The 14,473-nt window shown below is 40.2% G+C and overlaps 1 protein-coding gene across 2 annotated transcripts in view; it reads left to right on the forward strand.

Annotated features, from left to right (window-relative positions):
- The window catches only part of CHCHD3 (coiled-coil-helix-coiled-coil-helix domain containing 3), a 176,865-nt gene that overhangs the window by 19,647 nt on the left and 142,745 nt on the right, over nt 1–14,473 (forward strand). For both annotated transcript variants that reach the window (XM_082486897.1, XM_082486898.1), the window contains exon 3: nt 10,628–10,712. In XM_082486897.1, coding sequence (XP_082343023.1) covers nt 10,628–10,712 — 85 coding nt within the window. The remainder of the gene's footprint in view (nt 1–10,627; nt 10,713–14,473) is intronic.

The following is a 14,473-nucleotide window of genomic DNA, read 5'->3' on the forward strand; positions in this document are numbered from 1 at the left end:
GCTGTTACCAGCAAATCCAAGCTATTTCAAAAATAATAATTAAAGAAGGAAGAGTATATTTAATGGTGTCATTGACTCACCACCAAATTTAAGCACACTATATATATTTTCTATGGCTTTAATCAACATTGAAGTCATACAGTTTAATTACAAAACCACAAGTCTTACTATTTTCTTTAGTGTATAATGAATATTTATATGGCTTTCTTAAAAACTGACGTTTTTAGGAGGCCAGGATAAGAGTTCCTTGACAGTGTTGCTGATATCCAAAGCAAACTAAAGTACATAATTTTACCAGCGAACTTTATGCTCATAAGAGTTACCTGATTGACAGCTATGATAAGCTGAAGCTTCTATGTATGCACATACAGCACGAAGCATGGGTGGGTGTAGATGGACTGTCTCGCATTGATTTACCAGTGCACTTTAACCTGGACCTCAAGTAACCTATTTGAGGGGTGAGACAAATTTTGTTTCCATGGTTAGCCGCTTGAGACAACTTTGAGAATGTCAGGAAAGGTAACAATGTTTTCTTGTTGCTTAATTGAATAAGAAATAAATGATGCACATTTTTTTTCTGGGTCTGGTGGAAATTATTTTATGCTACTTGAGTGCCTGTCATTTATATAGTTGGCTACTTTTTCTAAATTAAGAATGATGGATTTGATATTTCATTTTTTTTTCTGCTGTTCAACTTACATGGCTACTGTTGATATTGATGTTTTTTGTGTGATGTATGGAATTTAGATATGGACCACACTGGAGTGTTTATTAAGAATAAATTGAGGGTATTTGCATATTGTAATATTTACCTATTATGAGTCTTAAATTGAAATGTGGGTGTGGGAAAATTATTTTCATTGTGGAAGACCCATAATGTTTTTATAAGTCCATAGATTGATGCTGTGAGAATAGCAGGTTGCCAACCTATGCTTTCTGATTCAGTATTTATGACTGTTAGTGTGCAGTTAGGAATTTTCCTTGTGACATCTTCATTAACTTTAATGTCTACAAAGCTGCAGTTGCCCTGCCAGCTACTGAGACAGATGATGGGTTTGAAGGCAGCCCTAAGGTATGTTGTCCCAAGTGAGCTGTTTAATGTTCATACTTAACGCGCACAGGGACATGAGAACTGCCTTGTTGGATCAGATCGATGGTTTGAATGCCCTGATGCTCTCTTGTCAATACCAGATGGTACAGAGGTGAATGCAAGAAATGCTGCAGAAAGTAATCGTGAAATAGTTCTTCCAGCAAAAAAGTAGTACTCCTGTTTCTGGCAATGGTTGGTACATACCTTGAAGCATTGTTCTCCAACTCCACTTAATATATTATGTAGCCTGTTGGTGTTCTTTCATCGTATTTTTCCCCCCTTGATTTTACTTGCTTTTGGCTTCAGCAAAAAGAATCGACAATATATTGTCCATATTCAAATATTACAAAAATAAAAATCTTTCAAATGCTGCTGTATGAGCTTTCATAGAATCATTATGGCTGGAAAAGACCTTTAAGATCATCAAGTCCAACTGTTATCTAACTCTACCGGGCCCACTTATAAACCATGTCCCTGAGCACCATATCTAGACAGCTTTTAAATACATCCAAGGATGGTGATTCAACCACTTCCCTGGGCAGTCTGTTCCAGTCTTTGATAACGCTTTCAGTGTAGAAGTTTTTCCTAATGTCTAACCTAAACCTCCCCTGGCGCAACTTGATGCCATTTCCTTTTGTCCTATCGGATGTAGCTTGTGAGAAGAGTCCAGCGCCCATCTCTCTACACGTTCCTTTCAGGTAGTTGTAGAGAGCAATAAGGTCTCCCCTCAGCCTCCTTTTCTTCAGACTAAACAACCCCAAGTCCCTCAGCCACTCTTCATAAGACCTATTCTCAAGACCTTTCACCGGCTTGGTTGCCCTTTGCTGGACCTTCTTCAGCACCTCAATGTCCTTCTTATACTGCGGCGCCCAAAATTGAGCAGTGCTCAAGGTGCGGCCTCACCAGTGCCGAGTAGAGTGGGACAATCACTTCTCTGGTCCTGCTGGCCACACTGTTCTTGATGCAGGCCAGGATGCCATTGGCCGCCTTGGCCACCTGGGCACACTGCTGGCTCATGTTTAGCCGGTTGTCAGCCAACACCCCCAGGTCCTTTTTTGCCAGGCAGCTTTCCAGCTACTCATCCCCAAGCCTGTAGCATTGCATGGGGTTGTTGGGGCCCAAGTGCAGGACCCAGCACTTGGCCTTGTTGAACCTCATACTGTTGGCCTCAGCCCATCAATCCAGCCTGTCCAGATCCCTCTGAAGAGCCCTCCTACCCCCAACATTCCCACCGAACTTGGTGTCATCCGCAGACTTACTGAGGGTGCTCTCAATCTCCTTGTCAAGATCATTAATGAAGTTATTAAACAGGAGTGGCCCCAACACTGAGCCCTGTGGAACACCACTAGTGACCAGCTGCCAACTGGATTGTTGTGAGCCTTTTTAACAATGTGTGATGGAAGTATGAATAGAAGCCCAGAGCTGCCTATTTTACATTATTATATTCTATACCTTGTCTCTTCTCTGTGTTGAGCTGTCTTGGGTTTTCTTTCCATTGTTCCTATGTGCTTTTGCAAAGGAAAATGGTTTTGTGGTAGTGCCATACCAGTTGCCTTCACATAACTTGTGAATTTATTAATGTTTCAGCCAAATCTAATTAAGGGATGCTGAAAGTCTCAAGGTCCTGATGTTTCTATAGGTTTTGATAAATCAAGGGCTGGGTAGAAAAGAGACAATAAGACAAATGCCTTTATGGAGAGAAGGTCTTCAGGTGCCTGGGCTGTTTTGCCAAAGGTTTATCACTCCACATGTACGCAATGGCTGGCAGATTGACCCATGTTCTGCAAAAGCAACTGCAGCCTGTGCCAGGAAAGCGCTGAAATGTGGAGTCTGGAAAAGTGCTCAAGGAAGGCAATGTCATAGGGACAAGAGAGACTTGGAGAAACCTGCAATGCGGATCTGTGAGAAACCAGCCTGCGTTCATGCTTCTAATGCACTTTCTGTGCTTTGTTTCAAAGACACTTTCTAATGTTTCCCCTTGGCCTTAAGAGAAAGAAAATATTAACATGAACTATTGGACAAAATAGGTTCGAGAACTTTTCAAAGTGATTGTTGTGTTAAGACCATAAACTTCAGTGAAACTGAAATAGAACTCAGCAAAGCTAGTCCTTGGCTTTAGCTCTTGTGTGGAAAGACTGATAGAACACTGCGCTCAAGGAAATGAGGAGGTGCATCATCTTATATCTATTTTTCATATTCTTCCTCTTTCATTCTTTATATATTCTATATTTATGTTGGGCCTTCTCTTCCCCTTCTACCTTCTTCCCTCTCATGCCCATCTGGCCATTAAACACATTTTCTTTTTTGTGATACTCCGGACTTACATGTCTTTATGGTTGATATTAAAAACCAAGAAAAATGTAAGGTAAAATCACATTATGCTTTCCAGTGTGTGTGACTACTCATTTTTCAAAACTGAATTTGTATACCATTGTGCTGCTCAGCTTACTTGGGCTTATTTTCTCCCTTTCAAAGTTTTCCAGTCTTACAAAGTCTTGATTAAAATGATTTAGACTATTGACGTGCAGGGTTTAAAATCTCTGTTTAGCTTTCCCATTGCTGGTGCTTTCTGTCCTCTGTTTTGTCTTAGCCCATGTCTACTTCATGACGGTAGTTTGCCACTCATTTATAACTACACTTTCCTAACAGCCTCTACTGAGTGCCGATGTAAAAGATGAACGGAATTGTCTATGTAGCTTCTTGTTTGCTGTCTTGCTGATGCATTCAGAGCTAATTTGAAGATTGTGCATTCTGGTTTCGTGTATCTTACCCCTGCGTTAGTCCTCTGGATTGTACCTTCATTGAAATGGCATGGGTTGTCCTTCCTTGCGGCTTGTTTATTTGAAGGCAGAAGTAGCCAGCGTAACCCCAAATGTATTGCTGAGCTCCTTGGGTGAAGGAATGGTGGTCTGAAACTTGAGAAGAGAGGCCAAGGGACCTGGACTTGTTAGGCTTGGAAGTACCCTTTCAGCAAGGAGGTTGAAGAAGACAGAACCAGTCTCTTCATGGTGGTGCATGGCAGGAAGACAATGAACAGGAGTTTTCAAACTGGAATAGAGTAGTTTTAAGTTAGATATTAGGAAGAAATTCTCAGCTGTGAGGGTGGTAAGCCCCTGGCGCAGGTTGCCCAGAGAAGCTGTGGCTGCCCCATCCCTGGAGGTGTTCAAGGCCAGGTTGGACGGGGCTTGGAGCAACCTGGGCTGGTGGGAGGTGTCCCTGCCCATGGCAGGGGGGTGGAACTGGATGATCTTCAAGGTCCCTTCCAACTCTAACCATTCTAGGATTCTGCATTGAAACAAGAGCACTCTTGACCTGTAAGAAGAAGCTTTTTCACTATCAGGTCAGTCAGGCATGAAATGTATTGCTCAGAGGGGCTCTGCAGTTTCCATCCTTTGAGGTATTTTTTTGTAAAAGCAATTTTTTATCTCGTTAAGGAAGATGGTCAAATGGCCTGGACAACATCTGTATGATTATGTTCTGGCCCTTGAGAAGTTGCTCTCTGAAGGACATCCTGTTCACTGGACACTTTTTTTTTTTTATATATTAGCAAAGTTGAATGAAAAGGAAAAGTAGAATTGGTTTATTTTTTTTTTCCCCTGTAAGTTCATTCTCTGAATACTATTTAGCTAAGTATTTTCTAAAAGATGTTTGATTCTGTGAAACCTAAGTGTCTCTTCATTAATAACTTAATGCACCTGCCCTTTCAGAAGGGTTTAGTTAAGGTGCCTGTTAATAAATGCTGTTTCCATTAATGACTTTTTTGAAATGCAAGACTAATGGGCAGATTCGTAGCTCTGCAGGCTAGAGGCCATTTGATTAATTTGTCCATATTGTATTCTGATTTCTCAGGCTAACCTTTTTGAGGCTGCAGGTGTCTGCTTTACCTAATGTGTGTTGTTTGCAGCTTTGGGTGCCGCCTTTTTGCTGTAATCTTAGTATCATGCTGACTGCTTATTCTTTAAAGCAACTGCTTTAGAGTAAGAGGAAAAAGGTACAGATTTAGATCTTCTTACTAGTAAGGGCAGAGGAGTTGGAGAAAAAAATTACGAGAGTAGCTGAGTTGCGTATACCCTTAAGCACCAACCTACAGTAGGCCTGGGAGATAAAATTGCTGATTGCTTCTCAGGAATTGTTGCTGTCATGTGAAGCTCCTGGCTTTGCTTTGATACTGCTAGTGGATGGCCTTTGAAGTTGCAAGATTAAGTGCATATTGTGTATCTGAAACCTCAGCAACTGTTGATAAGTGCGTAAGCTCTTCAGTACCCTCAGCTTCTCTGTCCTCATCAATTGTCCCTGTAATTATTCAGAGTTTTGGACCCTGGAAAACATACTGGGTGTATGCGTTCGTATGCATTTGATTTTTGAAGCACAAGTGAAGGATCAGTTATAAGGGTTAAGCAAATGGCTTTGAACACTCTTTCTGTTTGTTTAATTGTTGGGTTTCTGTTGTGTTTTTTTAACAGCAATCAGGTTAGTGTTTACCGGGACTACAGAAAACAGTATCTGTCTCCCAAAACCATTTGGCTCCCAAAACCATTTTCATAGTGTTTGTGACCTTTTTAAAAAGCTGGCAGAATGAGCCTCCTTCAGGTTTGTGAAAGGGTGTTGGATGGGTAGGAATCTCAGAGCGTCTTCCTTGTCTGGAAAAGGCTGAATGGAAAAGCATTGAAACATGGTCACACGGAGAATGCTCTTATGTTTCCGTCACTGCCAGCCTGCTCTGTGTTCTTTTCAAAATAAAACCCTGTCTCGGATACTCTTATACCCTTTCACTCCAAACATCCCTCTGAAGGCATAAAGCCAACTACAGTGATTTGGTAGAAAATTTGAATAAATGTGCTGTGACTTTTATTCTGGAAGTTGCCTCTCTTCTATTCAATGGGCATGAGCTCAGATTTTGGCCAATAGATATGTACTGGATGTAATTTATAGTTTCTTCAGACTTCACCTTTGACTGTCTTGTCCTCTTTTTTTCCATGCTTTTAAAGCTTTGCTTTAAATGTGAGAGAAGCTGAATTTACCTCTTTTTGTGTGTGTGTGTATCGGGAGGGGAAGTTAACTGAACCAAATATGTGTATCATGTTGTGCTAGCACTACATGAAAATGGTTTAAATAATTGATTGATTTAGATGTACTTTTTTTTTAAAGTTAGAATCTGTGCCTGAAGGGGAGGAGGTACGTCATGCATTTGCACTATAACATTAGGCATAAATGACTGTGTCTTTCAAACTTTTCCAAAAGAGTAGGTGGACAAATAAGAAAGGTCAGGTTACTGTGTCCCAGAGGCCGTCAAAATGTCCTTGTCCATTGACAGTGCCTGCTTGGTCAGCCAAGGTGCAGGCAAGAGCTTTGTGGTTTTTATCATCTACTGGTATTCTGTGTCTGTGATGTTGTTAGGTGGAGCAGTTTGGTCACTCTTCTAAGCATTGTGCAACCTGCTGCTAGATCTGAGCATGGTAATGAGCCCCTTGGCAGTGCAGCTGGTGGTACTCCGTTTCCATTATCCTGAAGAGAATACCGCTTGTCAGACACCTATCAGCATCCACCCTTCACACGCAAAGAGGACAGAGAAGAGTTATTTCTGGCTATAGCACTGTGGCTTTTTGAGTATAGTTCCCATTACTGACCATCTATCTAAATTGTCTTGTGATGTGGGCTGTGCATTAGCACATTCAGACTCCGGAAATGGTGGAGCTGTGTTCATTTTACGCTCTTGTAGGAGCGTAAGAAAGCACAGGGATGCAAGCGTGACCTTCCTAAATGTACTTGCCTGAAAATCTTCCAAATTTGCCTGCTCTGGGATGCACTTACTATCAAGTTGATGCTGATTTCAGTATCCTGAAGAACTTAAAATACTCATGGGGGTTGTGGTGGGAACAGTTCCATAATTTTTGGCAACTTCTATAAACTTCTCGTCGCTGGATCATGCTTATTTTAGCAGTCTTGCACCTACCGGATTCTAATATTCTCCAATAGTTTAATGCCCAGCTGTCTGTTTTTAATGCCCTATCGTATAAGCAGAGATTGCCATCAGAGAGAAACGTTATTGCTTTTGTCTAGAAATGGTTCCATTTTTTTCTCCTCACCCTCCTCTTAATAAATTAACTTTTCCCTCTTTAAATGCTTCTTCCTCTAGAACAAATCCCTCCTACTTGTAGAACTGCAATTTTTTACTGAAACATCATAAAGGTCCCATTTGGGAGCTACCCAATTATATCTTACAATAATTCTATTGAATGATCTATAGCTCCACTTTTATTCCCTATTAGTATTTGGCTGATCGATGGGTAACCTAATTGATTGTTAAGGTCAAATGTCTTCATTGGCTGATGCCTGAATCTTTTCTCATTACGACTTAAAAAAGAACATTCTATGGTCTGTTAGAGTTCTTGTACTCATATTTGCACCGCAGAACAATGAACTTCCTGATGTAGATGCTGGTGAACAATGTACTTATGCAATGTTTTGTGTCTTCTCAGGTGCAGTATTAAAAGGACATGAAATATCGAGGTATCTGGGTTGAACAGAACTGCAGTAAGAAACACTTGATCATGGGTTTTCAGATTGTTCTGTGAACAAGTTAGCTGTGAAGTGAAATAAATTCTTTGCTTTTATGACAGCTTAATCATTTCTAAGTGTACAAATTCAGAACCTTAACTGCTCTCATTTTGGCTTGTGATGCTTACTGAGGTGTGTGGGAGATTAATGTGTGCTGCACTACAGAAACAGGATCCTGGTGATTGCCTGAGATTTTGCTAAACTTTTGTTCTCTTCTGGCAGTACAGTTCACTGTGACTAACTGATCTTTGTTTGGAAATGTACAGTGTCTTCTCCAATGGAGAGTATCTTCACACAGCCTCAGAGGAGAAAATAGTGGAGCAGTGTCACTCATCAGTAGAGATTCTCCCAATATAATAGGGTTCTGCTTTTTCATCCGTGGTTTGTGACAGTCATCTGTTACAAGATTCATATTTACCTCTGGATTTTCACGTATGTTTATATATTTTCAAGCCGTGGTCTCACTTGCCATTCACAAGTGTCCCCCTACTTTTCCCCAAAGCAATTTTCTTTCTGTCATCGTAAGCATTTGCTGCATCTGGCGGGATGGATATCGATTCATTCTGCTTTACTTAAGATGGTTATAACTGAATTAGTCGGCCAAGAGTCCCATATAGTCGATGAAGCTGCTTCATTCATTCATAAAATTCACTATTTTAAAAGTCTACTTAAGGATGAGAAGAATTGCACACTGAACTCCATTAGCTATAATGGGAATGTGGCCTAATGATGTTGGATAATATTTGCAGATAAAGGCAATTCCTGGAGACGAGGTCACTGAGATACGTGGCTATTTGTCATTGGCTTTTTTTATGTGTATGTCTTTATTTTTAAAAATCTGATTGCTGCCTAATGTAAAACAAATAACTGGTTCCATAAAGGATACTAGAATTGGAGGCTGTCCCAGTTTTGTCTTCTCATCACTAAGCACCCTCTCAGGCACTTTTTCTTTAGCTTTATTTGTCATTTAAAAAAAAAAAAAAAACACCACCAAAAAACCACCAACAAAAACAACCCAAAAAAAGAGGATGTCTGTTTAAGTTAGATGGTAGCTTCATGATTAGAGCACTTTACTTGAGTATATACGATATGTGGACTCAAACCTGTCCAGCTGAGGAGGATCTAAGCTCCAGATGTTCCAACTTCTGGGCAAATGCTTTTAACTCCTAGCTTGCTACGAAAGAGGAGGCTGATGGCTTTTCCGCCTCTGCCCCAGTATCTCCGCAGATTTCCGACTGCTAAGAGTTGTTGTATGCTGTCTGTATGCATAAATACTTCGTATAAATGCAACCTCTAAGGAGGCTGCTTGTTGTCTCGCAATTGCTTCGTGTCTTACATTGCCTGAAAATGTACTTCTCTGGTTTTTAGCTACCTAAGCAAGTGGCTTTGTTATTGTTTCTGAGGGCAGATGAGGGGGTTGTATCACCTTCCTGGATATTATGCTCAAGTGATAGACATTTTCGAGTGAGATTACACATCTTTTAGCTCTGTAGTTCCATTGAGTAGAATTTGAGCCAGATGCTTCATATAAAGAAGAGAATTATTGGTAAGCCTGTACTGGAGTATTGCAGACTTACAGAGGTACAGCCCAGCTACTGCAGGTAGACCTTTATTCCAGGCGGGCAGGTCTAGATTAGGATTTATAGAGGAATAAACCTGGAAATAATTACTTGATTTTTATTTTTTTAATCTCTTTCTACAGCTGTACCTTATAGTTGTTTTCTTTTCCACCTATAGGAAAACTCACTCTTCTTGATGGCTACAAATCAATATTTTATGCAAAGTTAACAGGTCTTCTACCGAAGTTGGTATAACTTTCAGTTACCAAGCTACTACACTTCCACCCAAGTGGAAAATGTTGTTCGTTCTTACTAGATGGTTGGGTATTTTAATTTCTTTTTTCTTTAATTCCTGCTGTGTTGTGTGTCAAGTTGTGTTTGGATAGAGATAAAACAAAACCATCTCCAAAGTGTGGTGTGTCTTGTTTGTTTGTTTTTGATTGAAACCTTTTCAGTATGATTTCTTTTGGAATTCTCTTGAAACACGTTTTATTGCTACAACTTCTATCAAAGGAAGTATTCAGAAACTATTTCTGATCTTCTAGGGTCAGTGTTTTTCAGAAGCATGCAGTTGCCTATAGATGTAGAGATAGGTAATATTGAACAGTAGCAATGTAGTAGCTTGTATGACTGAGCCCTTGAAAATCAAAGAGAATTGGAAATGGACTTGTTTTGTGTTTCAAAACCTTATTGAATGGATTTTGGTAGTCTTATAGATGTCTTTCAAGCTTCTAGGATTAGTGGCTCTCACACTTTTCTACCTTTGTGTTGAAAAGTTCATTCACAGACTTGAAGTTGTTCCCTGCTTTTTAGTTCTTAACCAGACTTTCAATTAATTCATCTGGCATAACCTAAATCAAGAAAATATTCTTTCCGTGTCTGCTGCTTTAAACAAAATTGAGAGAATTTGAGGCAAAATCTTTTTCTAACAAAAGAAACCAGAAGTGTGAACATCTAGGATGTTGTAAATGCTTTGTTGGGTAAAATAATGCATCTGCAAATGCTTGGTTTGTTACACAGGAGTACGTTTCCCTTGTTTCCATATGAATAAAAAGCAGCATTTTATGATTTTTCTGTTTAGGTCTCAGTCCCATCTCGCCCTGCCCTCTCCCCTTTTTTGTTTTTACTTTATAAAGGCATAATTCACAAGAAAAATGTATTTAATTTAAAATATACTGCGTGTTTTTTAATTTTCAAAAGATTCCACTAATTGAAAACTTGTTTAATAAGAGTAGTTTTTAAAGACTCTCTAGTGTTTGTATGCTAAAATTTGAAAGGTGGTTAAACCACAAGAAAGCACTCCAACTGCTTTACAGAAAAAAGAAAATAAATAATTGTGTAATACAATGCTGTACTTTATTTTTGTAATTAGGAATGTATTGTGTTCTGTTAACATTTAATTTATTTTTTTTAATTGTAGTTAATGATGAAGAACTAAAGAAAAGAATAGCTGAAGAACTGGCATTAGAACGAGCCAGGAGAGACTCTGAAGCTCAAAAGAGAAGGTTGGTTTGTTAACAACAATATTTAAAGCAAACATGTACTTAATGCTTTTATTACTGTTGTTTATGTACTTACTATAAATAGTTGAATTTTGTGTCCCAAGACAAAATGGTAGGTAAGACCTTTGGGTGATGTAGCACATTTTGATATTAAATACATGTTAAAACAACAAATTAACTGCAATTTTGTTGTAAAAGCTGATATAAAATGTTGATCTAAATCCCTTTTCACCTCATAAGCCTGACTCTTTTTTTACAGTCTTTTAAGCTCAATCTTGGTTGATTTCTTCTGAGTCCAAATATTCACTTTGCATTATAGACGCAGAAATAGCTTGAGAGCAATGCAGAGGTGCGTTACTTAAAAACCCTCTGTTTGATCAAAAGGTAAATTTTAATAGCAGTAGCAATGGTAATTTTTGTTATTTGATTGAATTCTAGATATTTCTGTGAGCTTCAGTATGGTTAGAACTGCTTTAATAGTTAGTACAAAGTAGAATCATAGAGTGGTTTGGGTTGGAAGGGACCTTAAAGATCATCAAGTTCCAACCCCCCTGCCATGGGCAGAAACACCTCCCACCAGCCCAGGTTGCTCCAAACCCCGTCCAACCTGGCCTTGAACACCTCCAGGAATGGGGCAGCCACAGCTTCTCTGGACCAGTGTCTCACCACCCTCAGAGTGAAAAATTTCTTCTTAATATCTAATCTCAATCTCCCCTCTTCCAGTTTGAAGCCATTCCCCCTTGTCCTATCACTACATGCTCTTGTAAAAAGTCCCTCCCCAGCTCTTCTGGAGCCCCTTTAGGGACTCTTCTCCAGGCTGAACAACTCCAAGTCTCCCAGCCTGTCTTCCCAGCAGAGATGCTCTACCCCTTGGAGCATCTTTGTGGCCTCCTCTGGACTTGCTCCAGCAGGTCCATACCCTTGTGATGTTGGGACCCCCCAAGCTTGAGGCAGCACTGTAGGGGGGGTCTCCCCAGAGCAGAGCATAGCAGAGGGGCACAATCCCCCCCCTCGCCCTGCTGGCCATGCTGCTGGGGATGCAGCCCAGGATGCCGGTGGCCTTCTGGGCTGCCAGTGCACATTGCTGGCTCATGTTGAGCTTCTTATCAACCAATTCCCCAATGTCCTTCTCCTCAGGGCTGCTCTCCATGCATTCTCCGCCCAGCCTGTATTTGTGCTTGGGACTGCCCTGAGCCACATGCAGGACCCTGCACTTGGCCTTGTTGAACTTCCTGAGGTTGGCATGGACCCATCTCTCCAGTTTGTCCAGGTCCCTCTGGATGCCATCCCTCCCCTCCAGCGTTTTGAGTGCTCCACACAGCTTGGTGTCATGGGCAAACTTGCCTAGAGTGCACTCAATCCCAACATCCATGTCACCAACAAAGATGTTAGATGGCACTGGTCCCAGTACCAACCCCTGAGGAACACTGCTTGTCACTGCTCGCCACTTGGACATGGGGCCGTTGCCCACAACTTTTTGATTGCAGCCATCCAGCAGATTCCGAGTGGTCTATCAGTCAAATCCATGTTACTCCAGTTTAGAGACCAGGGGGTCATCCGGGACAGTTTCAAATGCTTTGCACAAGTCCAGGCATCAGTTGCTCTTCCCTTATCCACCAACACTGTAATGCCATTGTAGAAGCCACCAACTTTTGTCAGGCACAGCTTGCCCGTAGGGAAGCCATGTTGGCTGTCACCGATCACCTCCTTATTTTCCATGTGCCTTAGCATGATTTCCAGGAGGATCTGCTCTGTGATCTTGTCGGGCACAGAGGTGAGACTGATTGGGGCCTGTAGTTCTCCGGGTCTTCCTTTTTCCCCTTTTTAAATATGAGGGTTATGTTTCCCCTTTTCCAGTCAGTGGGAACTTCGCCAGACTTGCACCACTTCTCAAATGCAATGGCTCATGGCTTGGCAACTTCATCCACCACTTCCCTCAGGATCTGCAGATGTATTTCTTCAGGTCCCATGGACTTGAGCACCTTCAGGTTCCTTAAACTCTGCTATAGTACCGTATTAAAACAATTTACTAGTAAACTGTTTTAATATTCTTTTTGTATATTGAACCATTTTTTTCAGAGATTGTAGTTACTATGAAGGACTGGGTACAGTCACACAGAATGCAGCGGCAGACTTGGGATGCAGCATTTTTAAAATATACTCTGCAATGTTTGGTACGGTACTGTGGGTTTATTAGCAGTTAAAAAAATTCCCGTTTGAATCTGAAATCGAGTTTGCCTGTATGGTGAACGTGGTGGACTTGTGTATTAATTTGTATTTTCTTTCAGTGTTTTTCCTAAATAGATAATATGACACACTGAATATGAATATTAATCTACACATTGTCCTCCATTCTGAGAATGGGAAGAAAGGCTCATTATGATGAATTAAAAAAATTAGAATGTAATTAGTACTACTTAAACTGTCTGCATATATATCAGTTGTTTCCTACACGTCATTATATTATTATTTAATTGAGTTAGGCTGATGGAGTATATAATTAGATAGGGCTATATAAATGCCCCAGGAAAAAAAATCGGGCTTTTTTTTTTGAATCAGCAATAAAGGAAATCAATATGTTACAGTGAAATCTCTCCTCTTTTGAACTGCGCTGTGACAGTAAAACTTGCATTACATTTGAGCTTAATGTTGACTGCTCAAGAGTTCAGCTAAACGTGATTACAGGATGGAAATATTTGTTTTGTAACTTTAGTATTTTGTCATTTGACACTTTTCAGTAATTCTCATTTAGGTATTCCATAATTCAGTTTTCATGGGTTGTGCATTGATCTGTGAAAGGTAGGGAGCAGATTGGCTTGTCATATACCTGATTTTATGTTTCGTAGGGAATAATGCTGGCAGTCTTCCCTTTATTTGGTTTAGGATTAGCGAGGAAGATATTACATATTAAAAGGATCCTATAAAATCTTTTTGTTGTCTTAAAATTAGGTTGGAGAATCTGTGCTTTTGAAATGTAAACTATAAAAATAAATTAAAAGAAAAATATAAAGAATAAAATGACAAAGATCAAGTCTTGTTATCAGCTTTAATCCTTTTCTAGTTTTGATTTTTTTAGCAATAAGCAAGGATGCCTTAGTATGCTTTCTACACAGTGTAAAAATATATTTTAACCAGATTGTAGAAGCTCTTTTCATGTTGGATGAAACAACTTTAAAAGACGCAGATGTTTCCTTAGCTGTTCCTCGAGGTCTTTATGGGCTGAATACTGGTTGAGGTTTATGTTTTAAAAACAGTCAAGACGCGCTGTAGCAAATGTGGAGCTGTTCTCCTCGGGATCCTGTTCTTTTCAGGATGCTGTGAATGCTGCTCTGTTGATCACTTTCAGAACAGGTTTACATTGTTTAGGTTTGGCATGCCTAACCCCCTCCTTTTTTATTCTGGTTGGGCAAGCAATCTCCCCCCAGTACGTGGGCATGAGAAATGTTTGTGCAATGTTCTCTTTTCAAGGCAGGATCCATACTTTCAGGCAAAAAAAAGTGCACTCTTCTGTACAACCTCCTGTGCCAGTCTTCTGGATGCTCATGCACGTACCGAGTCGGTGTAATTTTTCATCATTACTGGACTTCAGTTTTTTGAGCAAGTACATACTTAAGAGCTAGATGCACTTTGTTCAGATAAAGTATTTTATGTCGTGCAGGTCTGTCCAGTGCAGAGTGTTCCAGATAATATAAACATGAGAAGGAAAAGATTACTCTCAACTGTGGTTATTTATTACAAACACATGGATGCAGTGTGGGAAAACA

The sequence above is a fragment of the Vanellus vanellus genome, assembly GCF_965231255.1.
Source record: "Vanellus vanellus genome assembly, chromosome: 1".
Taxonomy (NCBI): Eukaryota; Metazoa; Chordata; class Aves; order Charadriiformes; family Charadriidae; genus Vanellus; species Vanellus vanellus.